This window comes from Acomys russatus, chromosome 1 (assembly GCF_903995435.1).
Source record: "Acomys russatus chromosome 1, mAcoRus1.1, whole genome shotgun sequence".
Lineage (NCBI taxonomy): Eukaryota > Metazoa > Chordata > Mammalia > Rodentia > Muridae > Acomys > Acomys russatus.
Genome location: NC_067137.1, coordinates 24645703 through 24662987, shown reverse-complemented (window position 1 = coordinate 24662987; position 17285 = coordinate 24645703). Strand labels below are relative to the sequence as shown.

At 44.6% G+C, this 17285-nt stretch overlaps 1 protein-coding gene across 7 annotated transcripts in view; it reads left to right on the top strand.

Moving 5' to 3' along the window:
• Positions 1–17285, top strand: part of Dtnb (dystrobrevin beta) — a 211532-nt gene that overhangs the window by 167563 nt on the left and 26684 nt on the right. For 5 of the 7 annotated variants that reach the window (XR_007830406.1, XR_007830407.1, XR_007830404.1 and 2 more), the window contains 4 exons: positions 5173–5258; positions 6114–6227; positions 8520–8616; positions 14856–14876. Coding sequence is in view for 2 of the 7 variants with exons in the window: in XM_051142956.1 (XP_050998913.1) it covers positions 5173–5258; positions 6114–6227; positions 8520–8616; positions 14856–14876 (318 nt within the window). In the remaining 5 variants the exon portion in view is untranslated. The remainder of the gene's footprint in view (positions 1–5172; positions 5259–6113; positions 6228–8519; positions 8617–14855; positions 14877–17285) is intronic. The other 2 variants (XR_007830408.1, XR_007830405.1) reach the window with 1 other exon arrangement.

The window sequence follows — 17285 nt, the reverse complement described above, 5'->3', positions numbered from 1 at the left end:
TCTCCACTCAGAACGTCTAGAGAACAATGATCCTACCTGTGCTTTTTTTTTTTTTTTTTTTTTTTTAATTTGTTTGTTTTCTTTGTAACAATCCTGGCTGTCCTGGAACTTACTTTGTAGATCAGGCTGGCCTCAAACTCACAGAGATCCTCCTGCCTCTGCCTCCCTAGGATTAAAGGTGTATGCCACCACTGTAAGACTGAGACCTCTAGAGAGATCTCTAGTCTATTCCCAGAGTCCCTACTGAGAGCCGGAGTCCACTGTCGATGCAAACACATAGGAATTTATTGAGCCGTCACAACAGGGTCTGCCAACTCTTTCGAGCAGGAGACCCTGAGAAGCAGAGGCATGGGCCTTTTATAGGTTTTAGACAAAGAAGTGAGTTTTACAGTAGGGAAAGTGGAAATTTTAAACACAAGCTGTAACACAAACCTGTTGTTCTTGAGTTAAGCTGGACTCGGTTACACACATAGTGATAGCACTGTCTGTCCTTGGTTCAAGCTGGACTCTAAGCAGAGGAGATTTACAGACTCTGGCCTTAATGGGGGTCCTTAAGGAGGGGGTGCTGGTTCCTTCACTACCACACAACGTTACCTGTGCTGTTTTATCTTAAGGATGAAAGGGATATCCTTTTTTTTTTTTTTTTTTTCAGTCACTGTTAAATGTGATTTTGTGAAGTCACCCTTGAATGGGAGCTTCTCAGATCCCTTTCCACATGAGTCAGCAGCACTAAGAAAGGAGGGAGAGGCCGCGCTCTGGTTAAAGGATTTGCTGTGTAGTAGAAGCCCTCTTTTATGACTGAGAAGCAGTTCAACTGATCAAAGGCTTTAAACTATTTAAAGGGATCTTTTATTGAAGTGTGAAGTATGACAAGCATTTGCATGAAGACACTTCGGCATCGGGAAAGAACTAAAGGAAGTAAACTGGCAGAATTCCTGTAAAGAATTAGTATGCACTTACAGAAATAGTTCATTTTCCTGTTGTCTGCTTATAATGTTCATTTTTTCAAGCACGTTAGGGATGGGGAACCCTAACCAGGACCAGAATGCCTCAGCACTTCTTTATGCACACTCCAGCATGTTTTCATGTTTTCATGCCCACGTGTCTCCTTTGTATTAAGCGTTCTTTCTCCTCGCAGCTTCCCTTTTCACTTCTGTGCTGAAACGACGACATGGAAACTTACAAGCTCTTGATTACTACCAAATTCTTCCTCATCACGTTCAAGCCCTTCGGCTGCCTCCCTCCAGCCATTCCAACTGCTCTAGTGCCTGCCCTTTTCTCTGCTGTGCATGCTCTCCCCCAGCCTTCTGGCTTGCTGCGCCTGCTCAGAAGCACCTCATTAGAAGAACCTCCATCCCTGTCCTCTCCTTTCATTACTACCTTCCTTCCTCGTGCCTGTTACTGCTGATGTGTGTGTTTGCTTAGTTATTTTTATTTATTTATTTAATTTCTGATCTCCCCTGATGTAATATCATCTCAATAAGGTGAGAGTTGCTTCCCATGCACCAGGGCATCACTAGTTGCTTGAATAGTGTCTGGCACAGTGGAGCCAGGAACTGAATAAATTGATTTTGTTCTTGAAAGAAATTATCTAAGGTCTCTTCCAGACAATGTATCCTGTGTCTTTATGAACTATCATTCTGTTTCTGTCTTAGTCTCTCTCTCTCTTTCTTTCTCTTTTTGTTTTTGTTTTGTTTGTTTGTTTTTCGAGATAGGGTATCTCTGTGTAGCCTTGGCTGTCCTGGGCTTGATTTGTAGACCAGGCTGGCCTTGAACTCATGGCAAACCCCTGCCTCTACCTCCCTGAGTGCTGAGATTACAGGCATGTGCCACCATACCAGCTTTCTGTCTTAGTCTCTTTAAAGTCCAGAAGGTATTTTAGGAAGACTTGCCTTTGTTTTATTATATTGCTATTAAGATCCCCCTAGTGTTTAAGATAGCAAATAACTTAAATACTAAATGCTCTGTTACATAATATGTACTAGTCCATTTTCCATTGCTATAATACCTAAATAAAGTAATGAGGAAGAAAAAAGGTTTATTTTGGCTCACTGTTCTGGTAGGCCAAGCTCAAGGGTCAGCATCTGGGGATAGTCTCCTTGGGGAAGAGTCCTGATGTATCCCATAGCATTATATACAGCAGAGACAGAGAACGTGTGTGTGTGTGTGTGTGTGTGTGTGTGTGTGTGTGTGTGTGTGTGTGTGTGTCATATAGAGTTCAGTCCTGGGGAAGCACCAAGATCAAGTCATTGAATCTCCATTTTAAAGACCTCACTGAATCCTAATCACCTCCCAGAAGTCCTGAAGTTTCCACCCTCTTTACTACCTCACAGTGGGATTGCAGGCTAACACATGAAGCAGTAGGCCACACTCAGAGGAGAACACCTTGCCTATAGTTGCTGCTTTGGTTTTGGAGACGGTCTCACCATGTAGCCTTGGCTGGCTTGGAACTCAACAGAGATCTCCCTGCCTCTGACTCTGGAGTGCTGGGATTGAAGGCCTATGACACTACTTATACTAATATTATAAGCAAAAGAAACAAGCTGGGTCTGGGTTAGGGGTTCTCCTATGGGTACAGGCAGGTAGAAAGGCCCAGACCCATTCTTTCTACAGGAACTGTTGCTTCTTCACTTCTGTTTGAGCAGCAGGGCTTCCAGGCTTCTATACCTCCACTATGAAAGACACAGGTTACAGTCAGACCGGAAAAGCACTGGGAGTTATTTAGGAGTTTCCAATGAATACTTCCAAGCACACTTGTTCTTATATGATGCAAGTCCTTCCTACATCTGTAATTTCCCTGCTTTCACCCTGACAGAGAATTATACCTTTTAATTAGAAACCAATTATTCATACCCAGGTTCATCCTCAAGCCATTTTTATAAAGCTTAACTCAAGCTCTCACAAGACTATAGAAATACAGTGTAGGGAATTTGCTCAGCTGACTGCTGGTATACACTTCTAAGTGAAATCATCTTTTTTTTTTTGTTTAAAGAAGAAAAACATTATGTGATCTGGTAAAAATCAGATTGTCTGCTGTTTCACCTGTTTATTTAGAAAACACCATCTGAAAAGACTTGTTGTTGAATCTTCAAACTCTAGGCAGGATATTAGTAGAGTCCTGCTTCTTGTACACTGTGTTTGAGGCAAAGCAGAGTTTCATGTGTACAAGGCTCTGTCAGCTGAGCTTCATCCCCAGGCCCTGACCCACTCTGTGCAGGATGTGTATGTGCCGTTTCTAAATGTCTTTTTTGGGTTGTTTTGGTTTGGTTTTGGTTTTTCGAGACAGGGTTTCTCTATGTTGCCCTGGCTTTCCTAGATTCACTTCGTAGACCAGGCCAGCCTCAAACTCACAGCGATCCACCTGCCTCTGCCTTCCGAGTGCTGAGATTAAAGGTGTGCGCTGCCGCTGCCACCACCACACCCAGCATTCTAAATGTTTACTGTTGTTTTCTATCGTAGTCTTGAAGGAGCTAACAAGGGTACAAGGGTACAAGGGTACAAATCACACCCACGTGTTCTCTCCAAAGATGACATATGAAAGTCCTCAAAAGGCAGTTACCATGTGGCTCAGCAGTTTGACTCCTAGATGAATACTCAAGAGAAAGCATATATTTCTATACAAATGTTCATTCAAATTAGCCAAAAAAGTAGAAATAGCCCAAATGTAAATCAACTGTCTGAAAAATGTGGTATGCTTATATTGTGGACTATTGTTCATCCATAAAAGATATTGATTTGTGGTATGTGTGAAGCTTGAAAGCATTTTGTTAAGCTAAAGAAGTCATGTGTAAAGGCTACAGTTTGTTTTTATTTATAATGTACAGAATCAGTGAAACTACAGAGAGAAAAATGGTAGCTCTCAGGGCAGGCAGAAATAGATTGTGATTGCTAATGGGCACGGGATTAGGGGGATAGTAAAATTTTGCTGGACATAGATGGTGGTGATGGCTTCACAATCTCATGAACACACTACAAATTACTAACCTGTGCACTTTTAAATGTCAGGGCTGGAGATTTGATCCAGTTAGTAGAGTGCCTGCCCAGCATGCACAAAGCCCTGGCTTCAATCCCAGCATAAACTATGCATGGTAGAGGAAGGAGGATCTCATCATGTTCAGGGTCATCCTTGGCTACATAGTGTTCTAGGCCAGCCCAAGCGCCTGTCATTAAACAAAGGATTTACGACATTTAAACTCACTTCTGTTTTTAAGGGGGAAACCTCACAGTTACAGCCTTCATAATAAGGATGTTGAAACAAAAAAAGATTTTAACAGATTTCAATGAGAATACTATGAAAATGGGGCTGTGGAGTTGGCTTAGAGGTTAAGAGCCCTGATTCCTCTTCCATAGGACCTGTTCAATTTCCAGCAACCACATAGTGGCTAACAACCATTTGTTACTCCATTTCCAAGATATCTCTGCAGGTAGCAGACATGAAAGTAGTTCATAAGACGTGCATGCAGCAAAACACCCATACACATAAACATATAAGGGAAAACATAAAGAAATTAGAGCCGTCATTCACTGTCAGAATGAGAATAAGGTGGTTCAGCCACTTTGGGACAGGATGTGACAGTTCCTCAGACCTTGTTTTAGTGTTAGCATACAGCTCAGCAGTTCTGTGTCAGTGAGGCTGCTGTGGGTAAAGGCTCCGCCAGCAGCCTGACAACCTGAGTGCAGTCCTGGAACCCACATGGGAGGAGAGAGACAATGTGTGCACACATAAGAATAGTGTATATTGATAGGAACATGTAAGTAAACGTGTGTTACTGCTTCATCTGTAGTGGCTAAAAGCTGGAAGCGAGGGAATATTCCTCAGCAATAAATATACGTGAGCATCAAAAACCTCCTGGAAACCAGACCCAGAACTACACACAGAATGGTTCTGTTTGGGGAAGTTTCTAGGAAGGCAAAGCCAGGTGGAGCCTGAGCTCACTCGGCAACCACTGTCCTAAGGGATTATCTTATGGTGGTGGAAAATGTTCTAATACTGAATTGTGGTACTTGGTTACATACATGTTTAGGTTTACTAGGACTGTTGGATTTGATAGGTTTTATGGTATGTAAACAGAACCTCCAAGATTGATTTTTTTGGGAAAAAAAATGAGCAGTCAGTCAGAGACTCTAGATATTTGAATTTGGAAAAACAAAACAAACCTCTTCCCACTGTAGACTCGTCCTCCCACTGACGCCAGCTTCAACTTTGATGCCAACAAGCAACAGAGACAGCTCATTGCAGAACTGGAAAACAAGAACAGGTAAGAATGTGGCTCCCTGACCTCTATCCCATGGCCAGTCCTGTCTCCTGTGTGGTCCTCGGCGCCTCACAGGCCACTTGGCTTGTTTGCTTGCTCTTTTTGCCCCTCTGAAATTGTAACTAAGGCTGACCTCCAACTCACTGTGTAACAGACTGTGATCTCTTGATGCTCCTGTCTCCACCCAACCAGCTGTTTGCCTCCTCAATAGGCAGGGGTAGCTAGCCCAGGACCTGGAGATACACTGCATGCTGTCGGTTCCGATTGTTCTAAGCTCTACTCTGCCACCTCTGAGGACTCCTCCTACTCACCAGTGTGTCCCTCACAGTTCCTTACCCCATTCCTTCCTAGTAGCATTTGCTCTGTCTTAGCAGCTCATCCTGGCCTGTTAAATTGCATGTAACTGGTCTCATTTTAAGGGCTGCTAAAAGGCCCGGGGACCATACATTACACTGCTATGCAGTGAAAAGTGTGGAAACCAGAGCAAGAAGACTGGCCCTTGTGTAGCATGCACTGGGGAGGAAACGGTAGCTGCCTCCAGCCAGGAGTCACACAGAACGGGAGAGAGTGGAAGAGCTAGGAAGCCCACATAGAACCTCCATTGGGAGGCTGCAAAAGTTCTCTTTCCCTGGAGAGGAGCAGGGTAAATAAAATGTTCCAATTGTCATTTCCCCTTCCTGGAGAAGGTCATTTGTTGGCAGAGCAGTGGAAGCCATCAGGTGAAAATGTTAAGAAGATATCCATTTCACACGTGGTAGTTTAGAAGCCTCAGGACAGGGTAGAGGAGGCACTGAGGGTGTTAAAAAAAAAAAAAAAAAAAAAAGCCATCAAACACTAGTAGCACCTCTCCGTCCTCAGAGAGATCCTGCAGGAGATCCAGCGCCTGCGGCTGGAGCACGAGCAGGCTTCCCAGCCCACTCCTGAGAAGGCCCAGCAGAACCCTACGTTGCTAGCAGAGCTGCGCTTACTGAGGTGAGTACACAGCTACCTGCTCCCAGAGCAGACTGCTTAAGAGTTCCACTGACTACTTGGAGGGGGAAGGGGGGGCAGGGAGGGTCCTCAGTCATCACTACAGAGCCGGGCTCCCTGAAATCCCAAACCGACTGGTGGGTGGTGATTCCTGTCCTGCCAAAAGAAGGAAAAAAGTCATGTTACAGTCACAGTGTTACAACTCCTCTTGTACAGCTCTGATTTTAGAGGCTTCTGGCACTTGAGACGGGCAGTGCTAGGCATTAGGCTTCCTATGCACTGGCTCTGAGACAGGAAACTAAGGCCTTGCACCTTTACTGTGTGTCACTGTTTCACTTTTCCCAAGAGCTGAGATGTAGGGTCAGCACAGAACAGCAGAGCATTGTTGGCTCCCTGTCTGTGATCTCAGGAGCAGGGTGGAGACAGCTTCTCTGGAGAACAGAGTGAGAATGACGAGATCTGTAGTGAGTCTTCCTCTGTACCACAGAAACATACGTGTTCCCATTCATAAAGGCATGGAAGCCAAGTCTAACATCTTAGTTCTTACTAGAGTTCTAAATTCTTGAAAATACACCTTTGTTTCTGTTGTAGCATTTAGAATTCTACATTTGATATCGGGGGGGGGGGGGGGGGGGGAGGGCTGAGATAAGATCTCATTTGTTAGAACTTTTAGCCTCACGTAGCACAGGCTGCCTTGTGGGACTCGTTCTTTGTCAGCCTCCCCAGGGCTAGGTTATAAGCCTGCAGCACCCTGGCTGCCTCACACTTAATTGTGAAAGTGCTAGCACCTGGAGCACACAGAGCTGAACACACTTAATTGTGAAAGTGCTAGCACCTGGAATACACAGAGCTGAAGAGCAGAGTTTTCAGTGCTTTCTTTGGAGCCTTGACCGTGATTTCTTTTTGGTAGGGAACAATGATTATTGGCTTTTCTACCTGTATCTTGTCATTTAGATTTTTATCATCAATAAGTAGAGCGTAAAGAATTTAAACAGTGCAGATGAATCAGTTAGCCTACGGTTGTGCTTCTCTCCCAAGGCTTCATTTCAGGCTGGACATGGCAGTGCACACCTTTAATCCCAGCACTGGAGGCAGAGGCAGGTGATCTCTGTGAGTTCCAGGCCAGCCGTGGCTGCATAGTGAGACCCTGGCTCATTTCAGCTTGAGATTGGTGGCCATTGTCCACTGTCACCCCATGGGGAGGGGTGGTCACATTGTTAGTGCTCTAGTAAGACAGGAAGCAAATGCTGACTCCAACAGAAGGTAAGAGGCAGCTGTCAGCGTAAGACACATCTGTGTCACTTCATTTGCTCAGCCCAGGTTCCGGTGACTGTTTTTATATCTAGAAAAGCAGAAACAGTCATTCTGGGATCTGTTACAGAAAACTGCAGTTACTAAAAGTGTCTGGTGACAGTGTGAGGACCAGAAAAGTATTGTCAGTACAGGAGGTGTCCAGGGCCACCACGCAGCAGTGCAAAGCAGCAGGAAGGAGGAGTCTAGGTCCAAGGGGATCCATTACTTGAGAAATCAGGAGCTCATTTCAGAAAGAGCTCCTGTAGCATGAGGCAAGGAGGGATGTTTGATCACTGAGCTAGGCCGGTTGTCTGTAATGTGGGTACACATGGTACAAAAGCCAACAGCAGACGAATCAAACAGAAAGACAGAACTTGCAAACTTCTAGAAGACATAGAAGTATTTCTTCAGGATTTTGGAATAGAAAAATAATTGCAGCTGTGCTTGGTGGTGCACGCCTTTAATCCCAGCTCTCAGGGAGGCAGAGGCAGGGGATCGCTGTGAGTTCAAGCCAGCCTGGTCTACAAAGGGAGTCCAGGAACAGCCAAGGCTACACAGAGAAACCCTGTCTCAAAAAAACAAACAAACAAACAAAAACTGCTCAAAATTAGTAACAGTGACAGGCACTGGTAGAGTTATCTACACTGATCGTAAGAACAGAAGGGCTGAGAATGTAACTCACTTGATAGAGTGTTTGTCTAGCACACAAAAGCCTGAGTTCAGTCCTGATATAGCATAAACCAAGCACGGTGGTGCATGCCTGTAATACCAGCCCTTGGGTGGTGGAGGCAAGATCAGAAGTTTAAGGTTACCCTCAGCCGCATAGAGCTTAAGGTCAGCATGAGATAAAGGAGACCTTGTATCAAACAAAACAACCTCTGTCTATCAAGTGACATATAAAAGGTGGGATTCATGTATAGGTATCTCATACATACCCTCTATGTATGAGTTCAGGACCTGCCAATCATCATTTCTGATGAGCTTCTACTTCCTCCTGGGCAGGCAAAGGAAAGATGAGCTGGAGCAGAGGATGTCAGCGCTGCAGGAAAGTAGGCGGGAGCTGATGGTACAGCTGGAGGGGCTGATGAAGCTGCTAAAGGTAAGAACTGTACCTGTGTGTTCTTCCCTCCCTGCATCTCTCTCCAAACAGCCAGGCACTACTGGGCCTAGAAAGTTTTCAGGTGCATTTGCATAAGTGTAGCCTGTATGGGTCATTGAAATTAGCATAGAGCCTATAAGGTGTCTTGGCAGGTAAAGGTAATTGATTTGGCTTAGTGTTTAAGAGCACTGGCTGCTCTTCCAGAAGGCTCACATTATATTCCTAGCACCCCCATGCACCTCACAAACATTTATAACTCCAGTTCCAGGGGATCTGTCTACCTGCCATGAGCACCAGACACACAAGTGGTGTACATATGTAAATGCAAGGAAAACACTCATATACATAAAGATAAAATAATTACTAGTAAGGATGTTTGTAAATCAGGTATTAACGATGTATAAATAAAATATTTCTCAACTACTTAAAGTTATTTTTTTTCCTAGTTTTTCAAGACCAGGGTTTCTCTGTTTAGCCCTGGCTGTCCTAGAACTCACTCTGTAGACCAGGTTGGCCTGGAACTCACAGAGATCTACCTGCCTCTGCCTCCCAAGTGCTGGGATTAAAAATGTGTGTCACCACTGCCTGGCTAAAGTTTCTTTTAAGAAAGACAGGCTTTCAAATATTTGGCAAACATCAAGTGTCCTCTTTTTAAATAAGAAGTACAGTAGCAAACTATATTTGGATGTTTACAGAGAAATAATGCCAATATGATAGTTATAGCTCTATAAGAGGGTTTATTGTGGAAAGTAGCTTGCCCCATCATGGAGGCAGAGCAATCTCCCAAGGAGACACAGGGAAACCAGTGGTGTGAGCCAGTGTGCCTAGAGGCCTGAGAACCTGAGGTACTGACTGTATTATCACAGTCCAGAGGGTGAGTTGTAAGGAATGGGTGTTGGGTTGTTGACCTAAGTTCTGGAGTCTGAGGGACCAAAGCCAGGAGAGTTCCGGTGTAGATAAACACCACTCCTCCAAAGAGAGAACACACTTTTTCCACTTGCATTCTGGTTCTATCCAGTTCCTCTGTGGCCTGGATAATGTCTTTGCTGGTTAGTAAAAGCAGATCTGCTGTCCTTGTCTGCTGGTTCCATTTCCAAGCTCTTTTCAATACTCTGGGGGACACACCTGGGAATAATGTAACCATTCCTTTGACTTAGTCAGGTAGACACAAAGGTGGCGTCAACTAAACCTACTCACTCTACTTGATTCTGAATAGTAACCTTATTATATTAGACCAAAAAATCAAAATATCCACTGTATGTTTAGTGTATAGAGGAAGTGAATAAATCCATTTTTGGCTATTCCCATGTTTGCTGAAAAGTATATTACGGCCCCTTAGCCTATATTACAGAAGGGCAGTGGTTGGCGTTAAACATCCTCACCTGGACAGTGTGTGAGCACTGAACAGAAACACTCAGTGGACTATGTAGCAGAGATTCGAGGACAGTTACCCAAGTGTTGGTGTTTAAGATCCTACTTGTCCAGGCTGGACCCCACCACACTGTACAAGATGACCCAGCAGCCAGAACACACTGAAGAGGATAAACTAAATCTGTGACAGAGAGAAGTCATTAAAGTTTAAAAACAAACAAACAAAACAAAGCAAGTTTGAAACAATACTTGTCAGGTTAGAAGGGTGAGAAACTAAAGGACTCATCCAGGCTCGAGGTGACAAGGGTCCCACTAGGAGTGATAGCTCAAGAAAGTAGTGGCCAAGTCATCTGTGACTGCATTCTGAGCCAGCCCCTTAGCAATAATAAAGCCAGCTGGCACTGGCGACTGGCAGGTGTGTCATGTTTGTGTTGGAATCTGCTGTTTTACCTCCTCAAGCAGTTACTTCTTTTGGTCTTAAGCTGAGGTTTCTTCCCTCCAGCTTGGTTCTGGTGTTTGGTTTATTTTATGTGCACGTGTGTGTTTCTGCATAGACCCTGTTACAGATTTCCTCTCAGAAATATTTTATGTGCAAGTGAACCTAATTTCAAGAAAACTTTATACAGAAAACTGGTTGGTCCAGTTCACTCCAGTAGTTGTCAGATATTTAACTCAGTGGCCCTATCCCTCCCTCACAACAGCAGCTATGTACATAAACATTTGTACCTAGCGCCTTGCGAGGTGTTGAAAGCTCTACCGTATGGAATAGGCCAGGAGATTATGTGGGCATGCCCTCCCATTGCCTGTGCCAGCTTCTCTTTCAGCGAGAGGCTCCCAAATGCCAGCCACACATGGGTGGAAAGGTGCCCCGCTGTGATTTTTAGTTTGCTTTGCTTTGGTCTTTTGAGACAGGATCTTACTATGTATCATAGCTGGCCTGGAGCTTACAGAGATCTGCCTGCCTCTGCCCCTCAAGTGCTGGCATTATAGTGTGCCACAATACCCTCTTCTGGCCCTCTGAGAGCACCTGTATGCACGTGGCACACATATAGGCAAGTAGGTGTCACACATACATATAAATAAAAAATAAATCCCAGGCCAGATGTGGTGGTGATATGTGCCTTTAATCTCAGTACTTCGGAGGCAAAAGGCAGGTGGATCTCTTAGTTCAAGGCCAGACTGATCTACTTAGTGAGACCCTGTCTCAAAAAAGAAAAAAAAGAAAAAATATATAAATTAAGAGTATATAAATTATATACTTATGTATTATGTTTATAAAGATATCCATGTTTATATGTGATAATTATATATTGTTCAAGTTTCTAAATATTATGTTAAGTATTTGATGAGTAATGACTAGACTAAATCCCTGTCACCAAGAAACATCAGCAATCTTCTCATTTGTTTTTTGTTTTTAATGTTATGTCATTGAATACTCAAATACCCACATTTTTATATGTGTATGTATGTGTGTGTGTGTGTGTGTACACGTACATATTTGTATATGTATGTGTGTAGATAGGCTTTCTTTATAGTTTATGTCAATATTTCTGTTTCTAGCTCTTGCGTCCACCATTTTTACCTCATTTTAAGTTTTTCTAATATTGCTTTTGCATTGGATTTTAACACAGACTACCATAGAACTTACCTGTATCTCCAGGCTGGCCTTCAACTCATGATCCTTCTGTCTTGGCTGTCAAAGTTTTGGGATTGCAGGCACCAACCAGTATCCGAGGGTCAGAATGTTGGTCTCTTTGTAGAAGATTGTAGTAATGTGCTATTACTACTTCCACCATATGGAAGAGATTCACATGTTTTTAGAGAACTTAAACTCTTCTAGACTTGTGTCTCATAACTACTGTGTTATGACTCCCTTTAAATCATGTTGTACCAGCTCTTATCATCAGTCCATGTTGGGCTGACCTGTAGCTGGCTGAAATGCTCTCAGACCCTATGTCTGACCTTTCTGCTGTGCTGACAAGGGCCTTAAAGGAATTGTGTGACTAGCTTTTGTGAGTTTGTGTAGCACCAGCCTAGAGAACACTTTGGCAGAATCTATCCTCTCTCAACTAGGAGACCTCCTCAGTCCTAAGAACACTGCCCCATCTGTCAGACCATCCTACCCTGGCACATGCTCCTACAACAATTCATAACAGTGTCATATCCTGGGCAAATCCACACAGCAGAGTGAGCATGGTGTGGTCTTGAAATAGAGTGTCTGAAATTTCCATACTTTGTTTTATTTATTTATTTTCAAAATTGACTTTGAGACGGTCCTCTTAGCTGAGCCTCCCAAGTGCTGGGAATACAGGCATGCCCCAATACAATAGCTTCCCTGTTCTGTTAAACTAAAACCATGCTTTCTTCAATACCAAACCTGGGGTACATGGTAATAAATAGACAACATTCCCAGGACAGCCAGGATTTCAGCCTGTGAGGATTGCCCCCCCCCACCCCTCCCAACTGGTCTCACTATGTAACCATGGCTGTCCTGAGCTCACTAGGAATTCACTGTAGACCAGGCTGGTCTTCAACTCAGTTGAACAAAGATCCTTCTCCACTTCTTCCCCAGTGCTAGGATTAAAATTGTGTGCCACCGTGCCCAGCTGATTCTCTATTTCAGCAACTAGTGCCAGTGATTTTTAAATTGCATAATATGTCTCCTGTGGTGGCTTCCTTGCCCAGTGGGAGTTGGAGGTGTGCATGCCTCACAGAAACATCCTTCCGAGCTGCAGCTTAGTCCCTCCGTGCTGCAGGTGTGGCAGGAAGCCTCTGACTTCTCGGATGACCCAGACAGTGCTCAGGGCCTCTGTTGGGCTACTGGGGCAGGTAGGTCCCAGTGCTGGCATCAGGCTTTCAACATAAAGAGCTACTTCCCTGACTAAACTGAGCCTCAAGGGATTTGGTTGAGTTTCCAGTCCATATCTGTCTCTCCTTTGCAGGAATAAAATATTCTCTAGGTTTCCCCCTCTCCTCTGTGTAGTTCCTTTGCAGATGACTCTCCCTCACTCCCAGACTGCAGGACCCTTCAGGAGCAGGAGCACATTCCCGTTCCTGTGTCCCTCCACACCCATGGACCCAGCATAGGTCAAACCAGCACGGCCATGTATTGATTTATGTACTGGGGCACCATGGAGGCTCCTGACCACACTTACCCATGGTGAGGCACAGACAGAAAAAGTGAAGAGACCAGGAAGACAGTGACCAAGGAGCACAGGACCAAGATGAGAAAGACTCTGGAGGTCTATCTTTACTTCGTTCAGCTTGTTTTCTTTTTTTCTGTCTCCGTTTATCTGTCAACCACAGTTACATAACTCGCTCTGCCTGCCCTTACTGTAAGGTTATAACACAGAAGCCTGTCTTTGTTTCCAGTGCCTGCTGTGTGAGAATTACCAAGTAAGCCTGTTAGAGTTCCATTCTCCTCTCCCTCCTTGGACAAGGCCTTGTCAGATAGCTTGAGCTGTCCTAGAATGCAGCAACCTCTTGCTTCTGCCTTCCTAGTACTAGGCTTACAAGTATGTACCACAGTGCCTAGCTCTAAATTTGTCCCCCTCCCACACTTGGGGGTTTGTGTTTTACTGTGAGATGGTCTCATGTATCCCAGTCTGGCTTTTAACTCACTGTGTGGCTGAAGACAGCCTTGAACTTCTGACCCTCCTGTCTCAGTCTCCCTAGTGCCAGAATTAGAGTCATAAGCTATGGTGGTTTATGTTGTGCAGGAGATCAATTAAAGGCCTTCATGCAACCAGGCAAACACTCTACCAACTGAGCTGATTCCCAGCCTCTTCAATTCTTTTTTGAAAGGTCTTCAGGGTCCTGGAGCTGTTTCCAGTTCTTTGGGAGAAATGGGCATCCCTGTATGTGCATCCCTGAAGGAAATGGGCCTGTATGTGCATCCCTGAAGGAAATGAACCTGTAGGTGCATCCCTGAAGGAAATGGGCCTGTATGTGCATCCCTGAAGGAAATGGGCCTGTAGGTGCATTCCTGAAGGAAGCAAAGCAGCTTGAAAGCAAGTTGGCCGTTGTGGTGTAGGCTTGGTTTTGGTGAGAGGAGACTAGAAAAAAAAAAAAAGCACCTGTGCTCAGGTAGAACCATTAGGCAGGATGCTGAAACAGTTGGTTCTCAAACCCAAGGCTCTTTGGGACACATTTTGGGTGTCCCCACCCCCATCAGAGCTTTGATTAGTGGATCTCAGGTGGGGCCTAAAACTTGTACCCCTGACAAGTTCTCAAGTAATAGCAGTGTTGGTGGTCCACATTCCATGCCACAGGCACAGCTGCCCTAGAAAGGAGGACCTAAACATATGCGCATACTGCGAATGGGCAGCTAGAGTGATAATGGGGATTTTGAGTCAATGTGGGGTTTTGTTTTGTTTTGTGTTTGTTTGTTTGTTTGTTTCTTCGGACAGAGTTTCTCTGTGTAGCCTTGGCTGTCCTACACTCACTTTGTAGACCAAGCTGGCCTTGAACTCATAGCACTCCTCCTGACTCTGCCTCCCAAGTGCTGGGATTAAAGGTGTGTGCCACCACGCCTGGCTATATTAACCGTCCTCTTTCAGTTTACCTTAAGTAGCTGAGAGTCGAGGCTGGCCAGGCCCTCCAGGCCTCTTGATCTGTAAATGAAGGAGTAGAGATTGATCTAAAGCCTTTCTAAGGTTCTTCAGACACCATCACTGTTGGGGCTGAGGACTGTCGTTTTTTTACTGTACCCACTGGCACTCGTCTGGTGAGTCAGGCCATGGCCCTCCAGACCTATGCTTAGCCAGATTTGCCCAGTTTCTCCTGTCATTTCTTCCCAGGGCTTGTGGTGACGGGCATTAATGTCTTTCTTTTTCTCTTCTGCTTCTCTTCATCTTCAACACCTCTAGGAGGAAGAGCAAAAGCAGGCAGTAAGTGGACTTCAGAATTCTCCCCGGCCGGCCTCTCACTCCCTTCGCATGCTCTGTTCCTTCCCTTCCCTCCTTGCATCATCTGGTTATGTGAAAACCCTCGGAAGTTTCCCTTCATGGTGGTGCGCAGTAGCCTTAGTCTGGGTCCTGTTTACCTAGGGGAGCATGTTCTGATTTTAATCCCAAACTTGTTTAATTTGCATTCATTTAAATATGCATGATTAGCCAGGCTACCATTGCATTTTCATGTTCTTTTATTTTCTCCTGGTTTTGTGTCTGGGGTGACCTTAATTGCCTGAAATAGCTTTCCAGGTGGTGGGGGGTGACCTCAGGTCCACATAATGCGTTCTGAATGAATATGCATGAAAGCAAAGAGTTCTTTGGATGACTGTAGATATCCTATGGTCTTGAATAGGCACTGGCTCCACCAACCTTCTTGACAAAATTAGTGGTTTTCCTGCTCTGAGGCTTTGGGGGCTCAGGAAGCAGGTGGCTCAAGGTGTTCTGAATGGCATGGTTATTGATGAATTAATGATGTTTGGGGCAGTTGATGTTTGTTTTACAGCTTTTAACCTACACAAGAAAATCAAGGGCCTGCCCATGATAAACTAAATTCAAGAGAGAAATATAAAATGCTAATTTTAAAAGAGAATATAAAATGTTTAACTTGAAAATTACTCATTTTTTAGGGCTGGAGAAATGGCTCAGCAGTTAAGAACACTAGCTCCTCTTCCAGGGAACTCAGGTCCAATGCTTGGCACTCACAAAGTAGCTCACAACTGTCTGTAACGCCAGTCCCAGGGAGTCTAGTGCCCTCTTCTGGCTACTAAGGGCACTGCATGCACATGGTACACATACATGCAGCAAAACACCCATATACAAAAAACAAAATAATGGGGCTGGAGAGATGGCTCAGTGGTTAAGAGCACCGTCTGCTCTTCCAGAGGTCCTGAGTTCAATTCCCAGCAACCACTTGGTGGCTCACAACCATCTATAATGTGATCTGATGATAAAGTACTCATATACAATAAATAAAATAAAAAAACAAAATAAGAAATAATTATTCATCTTTTTCAGAAATAATGAATTTATTAATGTGTTATATTTAATAATATGACTGTTTCCAGCTAGGCGAGCATTGGTAGTGAGTGACAGAGGCAAGAAAGAATGAGAGACTGTCAGTAAGAGAAGAGAGCCCAGCTGAGGACCCAGAAATCCCATGGACTTTAATCAGTTTACTTGGTTTTGTTCTTGGTTGGTTTGGTTGGACTGTTTCCCTGATTCATACAAGGTTTTTGTTTATCTCTTTAATCAAATGGCACTTCTCCATCAGTAGGTATATTTAGCTGAGCAAAGGAGGAAGATGGAAAATCAAACCCAGCTTTTAAACATTTTTACCAGGAAGGGGCAACTTACTCACTTCCATCTCCTTCACTGATCAAAGCAGGTTGCATGGCCACACTTGACTTGAAGAGGGCTGGGAAGTGTAGCCCCAGCTTGTTTAGAAGTCAGAAGGCATGGTGACTCCTCCCTTACACAAGTAGGAGAGTGATGAGAGGGCTGAGGGGAAAGTGAGGGACCTTAGTCCTTCCTGTCTCTCCCACCTACATCTCTGACAGTCTTGTCCCCTCCTTTGATATGGCTGGCTGCTGAGACAGATGCCATCTCATCTGTAGCACTGACCACCGCCAGTACACCCCTCCTCTTCATCCCTGTGCCCAGAAACTCACTGTGTAGCTGACAGCACTTTCTGAGAGTTCACTTCCAGCGGTCTCCCTCCCTAGCACCCCCTGATATTTCTGTCCCTGAATGTGACAACCCAAAGGGACCCAAGAGGGTTGAAGGGACCCTCTTCCCTGCCAGAGAACAGGGCAGGTGGCAGCAGCAGAGCTTCTGTGAATGTTGCATTTTCTTCACATTTTATGAAATAACATGATCTGTAAAGTCGGAGTTTCCAGCACTGTGAGGCTAATTCAGGACTGTCCTTGTGATGCATGGTGGACATGGCTGTGATCCTACCACTTGGGAAGTAGAGGCAGAAAGGTCAGGAGTTCAAGCACAGCCTGGGCTATACAAGACGCTGACTCAAAACATTTAACTAAATAAGCAGAGCTAGCCTTAAGCAGACATGATTCCAGCACAGCACACTTGTCCAGTGACCTTTCATTCTGGTGAGATCACCATCTCTTAAGATTGAAAAAGAAATGTCCTGTGTCTGACCACCCAAGCACACATCCTGTCCTTACTGTCTGATAGGACTGTGTCTATCTAGATGGGAAAACACTGCTGTCCACCCCACAGGACTCACACTGCACTCCCCAGGGTCAGTTCTGAGGCTCCATTTTGGCTGAAAGACTTTACATAGTTCAGTCATTTTTGATTTGTAAGACGAAAAGATTTCAAGTAGAG